Here is a 15,082-nt window from a genome sequence, read left to right on the forward strand (position 1 = left end):
ACAAAAACGAGTTTCAGCAAACGGAGGGGAGAAAGCAAAAAGTCAGGGGAAGTGCACACTAAGGGCTGTCATGTCTAACACAGCAGGAACATACTCTACTTCAAAGGTATGGTCTGGTAATTCAAAAACCCATTTACAATTTCTCAAGAAAAGGGCATCCAACATTTCCTCATGATAATTTCTTGAATGGGTTTGTAGTTCATTCTAATCCAAAAACATAAAAACCTGTAACTGCTTCTTCCTCAATTACAGAATATTTTGCACCTCTAAGTGCTTTAAAGGTAACTGAAACTGTTTTTTCACACCCAGTGGCCCTCTGCATCAGTGCTGTTCTTAAACATTTGTTCCTATCATTAATAATGCTAAGCATAGCTAAAAGGACTTCAAAATATTGCAATCTCAAAAATTACTTAAATACTTATTTACACCTGAAATATTTTCTTTATATTTCACACCCCAATTACATTTAGCATGTTTTTTTAATAACATAAGCAAGGACAGTCTTACTAGTAAAATTCTTTATGAACATATTATAATATTCTGAAATGCCTAAAAGGTTGAACAACTTCTTCTTGCTTAGATCCTTGATCTGAAATCTGAGGTCCCAAGTGTGTTCTTCCAAATTTGCCCTTTTCTAATCTTAAGTGCCTGATAACTAGTCTGGCTGAGTGAAATAAATGTATGTTTGCATACGTTAATTTCACTCTGCCTGATTACTACTGGTTAGATTTTGCCACACCCGGCTTTGCTGGGAGTAAAGCACCTCACACGATTTTTCTAGCTGGAAAAATCTCATGAGAATTTAGCAGTACAGTTACCAACGCTCATGCCATTTTGTTCCTAACGAGAGATGCACACATTACAAAAAAGACCCTGCCAAAAATAAATGTTCCCTCCCCCGCCTACTCTGCCTTCCCCTGAGCCATGTACCAACCCCAACAGATGTCCACCTGCTGAGAGCAGTTGGTAAATTTACATTATGAAAGCACATGAAATAGGGGAAAAACGTGGTTTTACGACTGGTAAAATCACCCTAGGAGGTAATTCTTCATTCCATGTGGTTTTACTCATAATTGAACAATACTGGGGTGATATAACCACACAGAAACAATAAAACAATGCAATTTTACCATGCAGTAAAACGTACCCAGTATCGTAATACTAGTAATTAGTGCTTTCTTATTAGACCACTCTTGTGATCTTCTCATCACTTCCCTTACAATAGAGTTATTTCCACGCCCTTCCACGCATTAAAACATCATGGTAAAATGTCACTGTCCCTATAGCCTTTATCATCAGTGCCTCATAATATTACAGCACCTGTGCAAACCACTGTTTACACTGGATTTAAAATTATTATGTTTGTTTGGTCTTTCTACAGTCAGATTTTTCCACCATAACATTTTTGCACATCAAACCTGCCAAAATTTACAGGATAAAAAGGCCCAGAAAGTCAGAACATGTGGTTTTCGATGCAGTAGCCACCTACAGCTGCATGTTATGTCCCATTTTCATTAGGAAACTATTGATTAATGTTATTTAATTGCCACAATAAATAACAATCATCCTGGGATTATTATTTATCAAATATGTTAAATAATGTACAGATTACACTGAACCCACTCGTGAGGCCTAAGATTCATTGCGCCCTGAATAACAGAGGGAGTTGGCACAATGGCAGAAGATATGAGCAGAATCTTGTACGGCCTATTAGTGTTAGACACATAGTTGAATACTAGAAATATTCATGCATTCTTATTCGATGATAAGTCGAAACAAGATCAAGTATGGAATATATCTTCTCCCTCGAAAAATGCTATCTTCTTACTAATGTTAAGTAATGGACCATGTTTCCATAGGAAAAGCGTTTTTTGACTTGCCTATATCTTTGGCACCGTTTGACGAATCTTCACAAAACTTTCAAAAAAAGAGTGTTGCAGTGATTCTTGATGCGCTTTGAACGTTTTGGGGTGATCCGTCAAGCGGGGACCGAAAAAAAGGGGCCTGAAAAAACTTTGTGTTTCCAATGTTAATTTCCATAGGATTCTCTAGACACAACTACATGCTGAACCACTGGACAGAATAAGCTAGCTGTCGGTACGCAGATTACGCTTTCTCTCGTTTGGAGTAAATCATTTCAGTAGTTTTTGAGAAATTCAGGGAAATTCGAATTTGTATATCTCTGGCCGCAAAATATTCAGGAACAAAGACGAGCTTGTGCAGGAAAATACACAACTCTGATTGGCGGCCAAAACTTCAAACCAGGAAGTGCTAGCTGCCATCTTGGGACTTGGCTCATGCAAAAAGGTAAAAATAAAATGAAAGGGTTCTAGGTAGGGACACCCTGACCCCTTGGCACTGGTGGGGTGGACCCAGAGGGACCGGCTTGAAACAAAAAAACATTTTAAAACATTTTTTTTGCTGAGAGTCCACAAAATTAATTAATTCACAGCAAAAAAATTAAAAAAACAAGCACGGGCTCTCGCATTTTTTTTTATAGGCCCCCTGGTTGGATTAAGTGCCAGGCACATTAAAAATCCTGGCATCCACTACAGCTCCAGGGACCACCACCTCACTGGAGCTTTCATTTTTTTCACATGGGGGGCTCACGGCACCCACGCTGCCCTGGGGCTGCCACCTCCTGAGGGCTTCCATTTTTATTTATGTGGGGGGGTTGGTGGCCCCCCTGCTGCCCTGGGGATGGCCACCTCCTGCATCCCCCTCGCTACCCTGGAAGCCTGCACCCCCTCTCCCCCTGCATATATTTGCCCCTTTGGGACCCTTAAGCCCCGGGGTCCACCACTCCTCTGGGCTATTCTCGGTGGAGGGGGGTTGCGCAGCCCCCCTAATGGAGGCACTGATGGCCCTGAGGATCTCCACCGCCAAACGGCCGGCTCCTGCTATGTCCCGGGGGTGTCCACCCCTGGGACATAGCTGTTTGCTGTGGCTTGGTTGCAGAGCGGCAGCCAAGCCGTAAAAGCCAGTCCCGCTATCAAAAAGCAGAGCTTTCATCTCTGTCTCCTGCATGCATGCAGGAGACAGAGATGAAATGCTTCAGTAACCACGGAGCTGCTGTCAAAGCATCTCCGTGCATACTGAAGCAATGGCACTGCAGTGGAAGCCTTAAGGCCTGCCCTGCAGCATCAGGTAGCCCGTAAAACGCTTTTTGATATATAAAATTAAAACAAATAATAATAATAATTAAAAAAAATATGTAGGGACTGCGGGGGAGCTCCCTCAAAACCCCTGAAAGTCCAGAAAGGGCAAAAAAAAACAAAATGTAAAAAAATTAAACCCCCAGACCTCAGTGTGAAGATTGCAGGCTTTCACTCTGAGATTTGGGGGTTTGAGTCAAGCTAGTATCCTTTAAAAATAAAAAAATATATCAGACATCAAAATGTAAAAAACTCTATCTCTCTCCCTCTCACCATCTGTCTTTCAATCAATTTCCCCACTCATACATCCACTCAGACACTTCCGCACCCACTCACAGACCCACTCAGACACTCACGCTCCCACTCACAGGCCAACACAGACTCTCACGCACCCACTTACAGACCCACTCAGACCCTCATGCACTCACTCACAGCCCCAGTCAGACCTTCACGCACCCACTCAGTTACAAACTCACTCACACACTCCGTCACACCGCCACACACCCACTCTCACAGACCCACTGACACCTTGATGCACCCACTTACAGACCAGCGCACATACTGACGTACCCACTAAAACACTGATGTACTTACTCTCACACTCAGATAGACACTCTGACAGACACTCTTACCCCAGATATAGCCTCTCACAACCTATTCTCACACCCAGAGAGGCCATGGACAACTTCCATCATACATGTGCAAAGTGTTGTGCACAACATCTGGTTGGGTGGTTAGGGGGCTTGGCCCCCGGGACTGACAGCAGGACAGCCCTTGAAGGCAACTCCTACTGTGCACAGGAGAAGGCCGTGCACAGTGCACAATGTTGGGTGCTTATAGGGGGTTGGCCTGCGTGGCTTTCGTTGGATTCATGTATAGCAATTAAAATTACTATACGTTAAAACAATCCATAGTAATTCCCTAAGGTAACTATAACTCATGCCTTTGCCATGCACAGCTAATTACTCCACATATTATATCATTGATGACATATTCTATGCCATCTTTCATATTCTCACTGCAAAATTTGCAATAAAATTATTCATGCACAACTGTGCATGGGGAGGGTGCGAGTTATAGTTAGGGTGCAAGTTTTCGTTACTTGAAAGAACTCTAACTATAACTACTGAATTTCCATTGCTCTGTATGAGTAAATTCTGAACCTAACTATAACGTCCCTGCAACCTTTATATATATATATATATATATATATATATAATTCACATAAAACACTCGGACTGCAGGAACACCACACAGCGGTCCCGGGTGGGCTCCGAGAGGCCCTAATAAATCCTCCAACTCTCCTCCAAATAACAGGAGACCCAGGACACCTCCAAGGTGCAAATCAATTTATTTCAGCACACAAATCCAACGCGTTTCGGCAGCAGCCTTACTCATGGATACATCATTGTTACAGTGCCCCAAGTTAAAAACCATGCAATCCTAGACATAAAAAACAGACAAAATCTCAAATCCCCACCAAAAGACACAAAATGTGGCGGCCATCTTAAAGTGCATCTATAAATAAGTTTCACAGTAGTTTGTACCATAGTCCTATCAAAATACAACTCAAATTATTGTTCAAATCCATCAGAATCTTTAAATTAATGTGATATCATAATTCGCACAATAAATAGAGTAAAATTCAATTGCCAAAATACAAAAATTGTAAATAGAATAATTCATTGCATTATAAAAGTTTGTTAACTATGAATGTTTTCAAAATTTAAAATTCAATATATCACTTAAATCCTGAACATTATTAACTATGCTTGAATTAATTACATATCATCCTATACCATCCAAATAGACCTGTACACCTACACAAAACTTTTGGGGGATCTCATATTTTTGGGGAATCTCATATTGGTGTATGGAGCTTCTCTACCCAAGTGGGTAGACGAACAAATTCTTCTATTGTAGAAACCTTATAGACCCCAACACCTGTACCCTTCTACTAAGAATCAAATAGGATTCAAAAAATCACCCCTACTTCACATTCTCTATCAGATGACCACCCACCAAACAAAGTATCGATTACCCTAGATGGATGCTCAGCTCCTCACTCGAATTTAGCCCTACAGGTTCCAACGTTTCGAAGTCTATTATATATTTAGACTCTAAAACACGTAACAATCTCTCTCTACTAGTAGTAGTGGTAGTAGTAATAATGCTGTTAGTATTCATATGATTAGTATTAGTATAATAGTACTCCTTTTACTACTACTTCTCATATTGATAATAGTAATACAGTGTCAGCACTCACATGTTTTTTAATTAGGCATATTTCAGGTTATAATAATAATAATAATAATAATAATAATAATAATAATAATAATAATAATAATAATAATAGCCCTGTGGCTAAGACATCTCTGCAGAAAATTCACCACTATCTTTCTCTGGTACTGAAATTTCTGCCAGTATGTGCAATCCCTGTAAATGTACTCCCAAAGAGGAGTTACATTTTTAGTACCTGCTGTTGCAGCATCCCTAATATTCTTGGTGGTGATTCTCAGCAGGTTAAGGACACAATATTTATTTCTCTGTGACATTGTATCTTCCTTGCTGTTCTAGGCTTTCATAAGGTAACTTAAAAAAAAAAAACTTTAGAGTGCCAGTCATGTTAGATACTCCATCATTCCAGGTAGTTTTAGCTCTTCAAGGAGGCATGGAGACTGAGCCAATGACAGAGGAGGAGCACTTCTCACCAGGTGAATATTTTGCATCTGATATGTTGACCTCAACGTGATGGCAATCCCACCAACAGGCTGTACTAGTAAATTTGCCTTTATAGCTGATCTATGGTTACCACTCTCCATTAAATAGTGCCCATTGTGATTCAAGGAAGTCCACATGAGGACCATCATATTTGTATAAGACTATACTCAACATTTTTTGTTTAAAGTGTCCTTCTTCTCATCCACAAAATACTTTGTTTCTGCAGGTTCTGGAACCACTTTCAAATCAAGCTCCCTTTGACTCCTCCTGACTGGAAATCATTCCTGGCGAACAAAGGAGAGAAGGAAGAATAGACAGCTTTTCCTATGCACGTTTTATTGTAAGTTGGGCAACCTGTTCTCCTGGAATCTTGATCACTGTGCAAATAACACATAGAATTGTATAGTATATTGTTATATAGGGTCACTTACTTGAAATAAGAGAAAAATGTGGTCCGGGGTGGAGTTTGCGGAGTTCTTTTACGCAGAACTCTGTGAAGTGTCAAAAAATGTCTGCCGTGGGCAGCGCAGTTTGGGTAAGTCGTGCTGTTTGCACTGATTATCAGCATCAGGAGTTTCTCCTGCATTGTAAAATCAGCATGAACAGCATCACGCAGAGCACCTAATGGTGCTAACTTCTTTCTGCCGATCAAGTATATTTTCTACTTGAGAAGCAGTTTCCTCAATGCGAACGGCAGCTTTCTCATCGCGAATGGTTGCAGCCTACCGCAACCACCCACAGTCAGAAATCTCCCTCAACAACTCAGAGATTTCTCTCGTGCTCACCATCTTAACACTGGCAGGTGAGAGAAAAAAAACTCAGCTCCACTTCACTTCGTGGAGTTTCTGGAACTCTGTGCTCCACGGGGACTAACGAAAATGCTGCGAACAACGCCAGTAGAGTGGAATTCTTCAGCCACCCCAAGAAAAATAGTGCATGTTAGACTGTTAGTTCTGATAGTGTGATGAGAAGTTACAGTTAGAATCTAAAAAGTTGAGTCTTCAGCTTCTTCTTAATGGCCACCAATTGCCATCATCTATGAGAGATAAAGACAGTTTGTGCAAAAGCCTAGTTTAAAATGTAAGAAAGGCAATCTGGCACTTCCGGCTTTTCTTTGGTACAATTCCCAAAGTTCTCCGACACATACAGAGAATCATTCTTTGAGATAAAAAAAATCGGTATTTATTTAAAAAATGATAAAAACACAGGCTAACCGATGATCATCCAATATACGCATGAGATAAAAAAAAATATGGGATCAATCATGATGTGGCCGCACTTTGTGGGTGCAATTTGGGCACTGTTAGGCCCATATTTCTACTTTATGATGCAAGAGTGCACAAACGCAGTTGAGCATCTAGAAGTATAACACCAGCTTGCGTCATTCCAAAGCATCAGCCAGGTGCCATATTTAAGGAATGGCGCAAGCAAAGGTTGGGCTATCGTAAAAAAACTACACTAGCCGGGTGGGGGTGGTGTTATGGGAGGAGAGGAGAGGGTTTTGCACCAAATAATGACGTTAGTCTGGTTAGAGGCAAAAAAAAGCTTTCAGTAATGACTTAGTGGGGGGTGCCCGGACTCCAAAAATGATTCAGTGAGGGTCCTCGGGTTCCAGTAATCATAACGTGGGGGTCCACAGAAGTCAAAAGGTTGGGAACCACTGCTCTAGTCAAACCCAGTCCAGATGGAAAATAGATGCAGGCATTTATCTTCTGCAGACCTTTTATAAGCGCAAACGTATTGCACAGGAGAAGAACACCCTGATAATGGGAGTTGTGCGACCTCCAATGCAGTAATATTGCATCTGTTATTGTGGTGTACAGTAAATCTGGTGCTGCGGTATTGCCACTCAATTTTTACTCTTGCCCTTTACCATGAAAGTCTGGCTTGACATTTATCTTTCCACAAACTATTCCCAAATTTAAGGCTCTTATCCATAGCTGTATTCTGACAGATTTTACCTAGCGTGAAGTATCAACAGTAAACCTCACAGGTGCATTGACACACCATACCTCGGATAACTGATTTAGTTGCACACCCTTTTCACTGTCCAGTTAAATATTTCTGTGATGCTTATAAGGAGCCCTAACTATTTTCTGTGACATACACATGATAGAGAACCATTGTATTAATGTGAATTACGGCTAAATGCTATATAACTGGCTGCAAATATAATGAATTTAACACAAATGTGGTGGTGAAAACATTTGCAGCGTTTGAAATATTTCACATTTTTTCAGTGTATTTTGTTATGTTATGTTATGCAGATCTGTAGAGCGCACTATCACCCGGAAGGGTATCCTGGTGCTGAGCAAGTGTGAGCTTAGCATTCAGGATTTTGTGGACGTTTCTGAAAACTATTTTGCAGCTCCACCCACTTACCCAAGCTTTAATAGTTGGCTTATGTATCAAAATCAGGAATGAGCCTGTGTGTTGGTGATAGTGACTCTGTGGATATGGCTACATCTTAGCGTAGTCTTAGCTTAGCTGAACAAACCAAAACTTGCACACCAAGGGCTATATTTATGGGGATTCGGCGTAGTGCAGCCAAGCATGTCACCTTGCTGTGCTGCCCTATGCTAAACTGAAGGGGCAGAAATGCACCGTATTTATGCAATACAGTGCATTCCTGTCCTTTCCCCCTGCTGTGGTGCCATTTTGGCAGCCTAGCACCAATGCAGACACCCTTACAACAAGGTGCAAGGGTGTCTGCGTTGTAGACAGGATTGTTTTTGTGCAGTAAGGGGCACCTTCCTGCATTCAAACAATCCAAAGAAGTGTTTTCCCTTTCTATAGGATTCAACGAGGAAAAATAAAAATATTTCTCGTTGTTACATCTGTCCTGCAGAAGCTTAAGGTTTTGACACGTTCCTAGGTTTACAGGTCCTTGTAAATCTGGGAATGAGTTAAAACACATGAGAGGTGTGCGGGAAAACCCACAGCAACAGCCATGGAATGCCTCCCTGGCGCATAGTAAGGCAACACACTGGCTTGCGCTGTCTTTCCTTACTCCATATCTATGAGGCTATTCAATGCCACACAAAGTAGATTTGTGTATCCTCATAGATATGGATGAAAGGTTTTCACTGCTGCTGCTTCAATAAAAGTGACGCAATGGCAACCAAGCATCTCAGAAATATGCCTCCAAATGTACTGCTTAGGTCAAGAAATAAGAGGAGTTAAGAAAACAAGATAATTCAAAAACTACACATCCCCAATCAAAGGAATGATGCTGTATCCTATGAAGCTGAAGCACAAACATATATACATACTGCTGCCAGCAGCAAGGGATTGAACAAAGGGGTTGATTGCAGGTAAACCTTCAATACTACCTGGGTGGGGGAGACACCAATTGAGAGCTTCCTCAATTTAGGGCCCGTATGAGGAGCACTAGATTTGCATACTACAGACTTACTCCCAAAAATGGGTACCTCAAGTGGAAAACAAGAAATGTAAACAATAAAAAAATTGTATATATATTGCTGGTGTCCAGAGGTTTCTGCCTCCCCCTTGGGGCAGATCGGCGTAATTGCAATAGGCTGATCTTCCCCCAGCGGGACAGAAAAGGCCTTAAAAAATGCCCCACAGGGGAGTGACGCCTGCCCAAGGTGTCACTCCTCTTTATTGTAAACACAGCACACAAATCCCTGTTGTCTAGTGGGCATTTCTGCAGCCCGATCGCTTCACAATCGGGAAGCAGAAATGCTCAGACATGAAAGGAAAGGAAAGGCCTTTTCTTTCCTTTAATGTCTCTCGGCCTGCCCCCACCTCCCGATCAGAAGAGACATGCTTTCATTTCTCTTCCGATTGGGCGGCCTCTGATGAGGTCAGCGCACAATCGCACACTGACATGATCAGACATCACTGGGGGGGCCAGGGGTGAACGGGGAAGTGATTCCCCTTCCTTTCCTGCTGATGGCTCATGCGGGAAGGCGCTAGGTCTCCCCCCATGAGCCGGGTGCAGGACGAGGTGGTTACGTCTCTGGTGCCTGAGCGCCACAACGGAGGACGTAACAACCTCTTCCTGGGCACCTGAGGGGTTACGATGGATGACAGAGTGGAGCTAATGGCTGTGCTCACCACCTTTCAGATTAAAGCCACCTATGAATAGTAGGACATTTCAGGGAGATTAAGGGGCATATTTATATGTGGTTTGCGCTGAATCAGTGTCCATTATTTAGCCCCTCCTCCCACCCCTGCGTCATTTTAGCATTGGGCGATAAATATGGGGCTATGGGGTTGGCACAATTTTTTAGTTAGGTGAACCTACCTTGTGTCAATGAGATGCAAGGTATGTTCACGCATCCAAAAAAATGTTGTAAACTCCGATATTTTGACATTAGATGGGTCTAATATCAAAATATAAATACGGAGATAGATTTGCGCCAAATTTGAGTAAGAAAATGACGCAAGTTTGACGCAAATGGAGTATAAATATGCCCCAAGGTGCCTTGCAGAATAGAGGTTGTTTGTGATTGCGAAGTGTATGGAGGCCCTTTCGTTCATGTGAAGTGGATTCACAGTTTTGCCAGCTACAACTTAAGTGAGAAAGCTGATGTCTTGAACAAAGTTCAAACCCGCACTGTAGGTACTGGAATGAACATGCACATTTATAACTGGAAGACGGCTTAATCTTTAACTCTCCACCTATATGCATTATGCGCATGTAAATGTGAGAGAAAGGTAAGAGTGCTAACTGTCCACACTATGCACTAGTATTGGCAAATAAACCCCAGATCACTATCTGATTCCTTTGATAGCTACATTTGAATAGCGGCTGGTCAGTCTTAGTCAATGATGTGAAGATGTGGGAGCTTGGGTGGAACAGTACAGAGTGGAGCCTGTCAGTCAGTGACCATCTTTTCCTTCTGCCCTTCTTGCCCATTCCCATACAACCTCTGACCTGTAGCAACTTTCTAGGTCTCCTGGTGCACCAAAGTGGTAGCATCCAGGTAGGCCTTTTGTCAGGTCCATGTGGTCTTTAACCCTAACCTCAAACAATGGGGGTACTTGTCTTTTAGAGCAGATGAGGAGGTAAGTCCTAGAGGGCATCGGAGTAGGTGTGAATACCCCCAGATAGCCAGAATATGTGTGCGCACGCATGTACGGATGAGCGGAAGATGTCCTGTCACATAGCGACATTGCTCATCTTACGGTGGATCCAAAACTATTGCAGTACTTATATGGTGAAAGCAAAATAACATGAACTAAAAACTTCAGGGGAACATAAGGAAAACATTACGAGTTAGGAGTTAAATAATTCAATATAAATTAAAACAGAGGAATATTTTAAAATTGGAAGGACGAGAGGGCTTCCTCTGTCTGTAAATTAATGAAAATAAATTATGAAGAAAGATGAGGCTACAACGGGTTAAACAAAATTGATAAAATGGGTTAAGAAAAAAAGAGCAATTTGTAGGAAGAAGGGATCAGAAGTGTTCAACTTTCGCTAAATGAATTCAAATAAATTATGAAAAAGGGTGTGGGTATTCAGGATTTAAAAATAAAAAAGTAAGAATGAGTTAAGTATAAAAACGTAATGTAATGAAAGAAGTGGCTGGTAGCATGCTCATGTACAGTAAAAATAAAATATATAACATTTTATTCTTCACATACAAACTACGTACATTTGCCACAGGCCCAGATTTATTCTCTGTTTGCGCTGAATTAGCGTAATTTATTTTTTGCGCTAATTCAGCGCAAACTTAACTTCATATTTATATTTTAATGCTAGACTAGTCTTGCACCACAACACTGGAGTTAAAGTAATTTTTTGGATGCGTTAAAGCACCTTGCGTCAATGAGATGCAAGGTGTGGTTCCCATTCAAAAAATGACTTTAAGATCCTAGCGCCTTATCTATCTTCCTGTGCAAAAATGGTGCATGGGAGGGAGACGGGCCAAAACAAATGCCCAGCGCCATTATTTAATGCCTGGGTCAGGGCAGGCATTAGGGGACCCGTGAACCCATTTCCATGGTCAAACACCATGGAAAGAGTCCACAGGTGCCCTCCCCAAGCCCCAGGCACACCCATACCCACACCAGAGGGACACCAGAGGATAGGTGACCCCATCCCAGGTAAGTATAGGTAAGTGTAGGTAAGTAATTTATAAAAAAAATATAAAGTGCCATTGGGGGCACTGAAATGGGCCCCCCTACATGGCACTGGGTGCAGTGGCCAAGCCCGGGAGACCCTTCTCCCCTGTGTTGGCCATTGGGGTGGTGGGCATGACTTCTGCCTTTTATAAGACAGGAGTCATGTGGCATGGATGGTTTTGTGTCAAGAAATTACACTAGGCTGGCCTAATATAATTTTTTGGTGCAAAATACCATTCTCCCATTCCGCCACCCCCACCCGGCTAACGTCAGTTTCCATAATGTTAGCCCAACGTTTGCAGGAGATTGCACCATTCCATAAATTTGGCACCTGGCTGGCATCCTGGAGTGGCGCAAGCTGGCTCTCTACTTTTTGATGCAAAACTGCGCAAAGGCAGTTTTGCATCAAAAAGTATAAATCTGGGCCTCAGTGTCATAAAATAGTGCAATAATGCCATCTACAGATTAAGAATGGAGAGCTTATTTTAGAAATAAAACTCTGAGGGGCATATTTCTACTCAGTTTGCGCCACATTTGCGTCATTTGTTTTACGTGAATTTGGTGCAAACCTAACTCCATATTTATATTTTGACGTTAGAGACTTCTACAGTCAAAATATAGGAGTTTGCACCATTTTTTGTTTGCGTGCACCTACTTTGCGTCAATGAGAAGCAAGATAGGCGTTCCCATCTAAAAAATGGTGCTAATCCCATAACCTGATATTTATCCCCCTGTGCTAAAATGACACACAGGTGGGAGGAGGGGCTAAATAATGGTGTAAAGCTTGCTTTGCACCATTATTTAATGCCTGGGTCATGCCAGGCATTAGAGAACCGGTGGACCCATTTCCATGGTTAAACACCATGGGATGGGTCCACAGGTGCCCTCCCCAAGCCCCAGGAACACCCCCATCCACACCAGAGGGACAGAGGAGGATGGGGGACCGCATCCCGGTTAAGTAGGGTAAGTATTGGTAAGTATTTTTACCTTTTTTTTTAAAGTGCCATCGGGGGCCCTAACATGGGGCCCCCTGCATGACTCAGGGTGCAGTGGCCATACCCAGGGGACACATGTCCCCTGTGCTGGCCATTGGCGTGGTCAGCATGACTCCTGTCTTTTCTAACCAACCTATATAAATGAAATAAGTGCTAAAAAAAAGTTATGATGCTCACCATGTGCATCTCTCTAAATACACAGGGCCAGATTTACAAGACCCTAGTGCCTCCATGCGCCACTCTAGCTTCACTTTTTTTTTACGCTAATGTGACTCAAGGAGGCAATTTTCACTGCACCATATTTACAAAGTGGGGCAAAGCATACATTGCGCCACTTTGCGACCTCTTGGGACACATTATGACTGCTTCAGGAATAATGTATGCAAGGGGGGCATTCTGGCATTAGGAGGCCAGCACAAATGGCACAGATTTCACTACAACATTTTTGGTAACGTTTTTAATGCCTGCTTAGAGGAGGCGTTAAAAAGAAGTATCCGTATTAACCTATGGGCTTCCTTGCAATTTGCTCCACTAGCGTCCTTTTGACGCTAGTGGAGCAAAGCACCACAACAGCGTAAAAAATGCTGACGCTATTGGTCTAAGGACTGCCATGGTGCACCTTATTATAAATACGGCACACACATGGAGTCGTTAGGTGGGGCAGGGCGACGCAAGCAAACTGGTGCATAAGTACTGACCAACACCAGTTTCTTGTAAATCTAGCCCACAATAGCTTGTCATACATGTTTGTGTGAATGTAATTCAAGATTTATTCCATCTGGTACATTTCTAAGTGCTTAGGAACTTTCACACTTCTTGAACTCCTCAATTTCGATCTGTCTTTGAAATTGTCATTTCTCCCACCATCCTAAATATCATCTTTCCACTTTCCAATTTCACATTTCACCACCACCACCCTAGCGAGATTCCAACTGCGAGTATCCACATTTTTTATTGAATTCTTAAACAATTTGGGTACCCTAAAGGGGCCTCAGAATGGGTTACCTTGAACAGTCCCAGGTTTTGTAGTATTTTCACAATCACCTACAACCACTGTTGTGACTTTCACTGCTTTATGCAAGTCAAACTTGTCCTTCTTCTCCTTGGTCTTCATCCTTTCTCTCTCCAATCTTTCTCTTATTTATTTTCCTCATCTTGACAGCTATCTCCCACCAATGCAGGTAGAATAAAACTATTTTGCCTCCTGTCCCTAAACAATTCAAAAGTTATTTTCGCAGTACTGCTGTGTTATCCGATACACATCTACCCTCTTCAGAGCCCTCCTCAGCCTGGGTACCCGACAATGACTGCGCCACCTATGGAGCTGTACATCACTCATCTTCATTTCTCTGTGTGCACCTGTGTGAAAGCCCCTCATTCTAAGCAAAGCTTTCATTACATTCTGTTCAAGCGATTATGTCACACTGCTACGGAGTCCATTTGGAGCAAAACGGGTTCCGTCATAAACTTGCAAGACACTACATCTACCCCTCTGTTAAATTAAACATTACAATTTTTTCTCAAAATCAGTAGACATACACTTATATATAAAAACATGTACATTTGTCTCTGGTCAATCAACCTTCTTGGCACTTTGATCATTTGGCCTAGTCTGCTAGGCTGTCATCTTCAGTGGCAGAAATTGCTTAAAATAGTAAAGAGGTAGCAGCAGACACTCAGGGGCATATTTATACTCTGTTTGCGCTGAATGTGCGACAAACATTTTGGCACATTCGGCACAAACCTTGCCCCATATTTAAACTTTGCCGCCCGAGCCCAAATTTGAGTCATCTCTCAGATGCGGGAAAACAGAAGTCCCCTGGACATGGCCATTGGGCAAGGGGCATGACTCCTGTCTTTGCAAAGACAGGAGTCATTTCAATGAGGGTTGTGCATCAAAAAAAGGCGCAAGTCCGGTTAGAGGCATGATTTTTGTCTCAAACCTGACTTGCACCATTTTTTGACGCACAACCCCCATTTTCCCCTACGCCGGTGCTGCCTGGTATGAGTCTTTTTTTTTTACTCTGACCAGTCTGCAGTGCCGGCTAACGTCATTCCTTAAATAAGGTGCCCGCATGGCGTGTGAGAATGTCGTTAGCCAGCGATAAAATATTT

The 15,082-nt window shown here is 42.3% G+C and overlaps 1 protein-coding gene across 1 annotated transcript in view; it reads left to right on the plus strand.

Annotated features, from left to right (window-relative positions):
- Window positions 1-15,082, plus strand: part of LOC138269580 (cytidine monophosphate-N-acetylneuraminic acid hydroxylase-like) — a 680,173-nt gene that overhangs the window by 631,742 nt on the left and 33,349 nt on the right. Inside the window, exon 14 of the mRNA XM_069218806.1 lies at window positions 6,103-6,216. Coding sequence (XP_069074907.1) covers window positions 6,103-6,190 — 88 coding nt within the window. The 3' untranslated portion in view covers window positions 6,191-6,216. The remainder of the gene's footprint in view (window positions 1-6,102; window positions 6,217-15,082) is intronic.

This window comes from Pleurodeles waltl, chromosome 2_1, assembly GCF_031143425.1.
Source record: "Pleurodeles waltl isolate 20211129_DDA chromosome 2_1, aPleWal1.hap1.20221129, whole genome shotgun sequence".
Lineage (NCBI taxonomy): Eukaryota > Metazoa > Chordata > Amphibia > Caudata > Salamandridae > Pleurodeles > Pleurodeles waltl.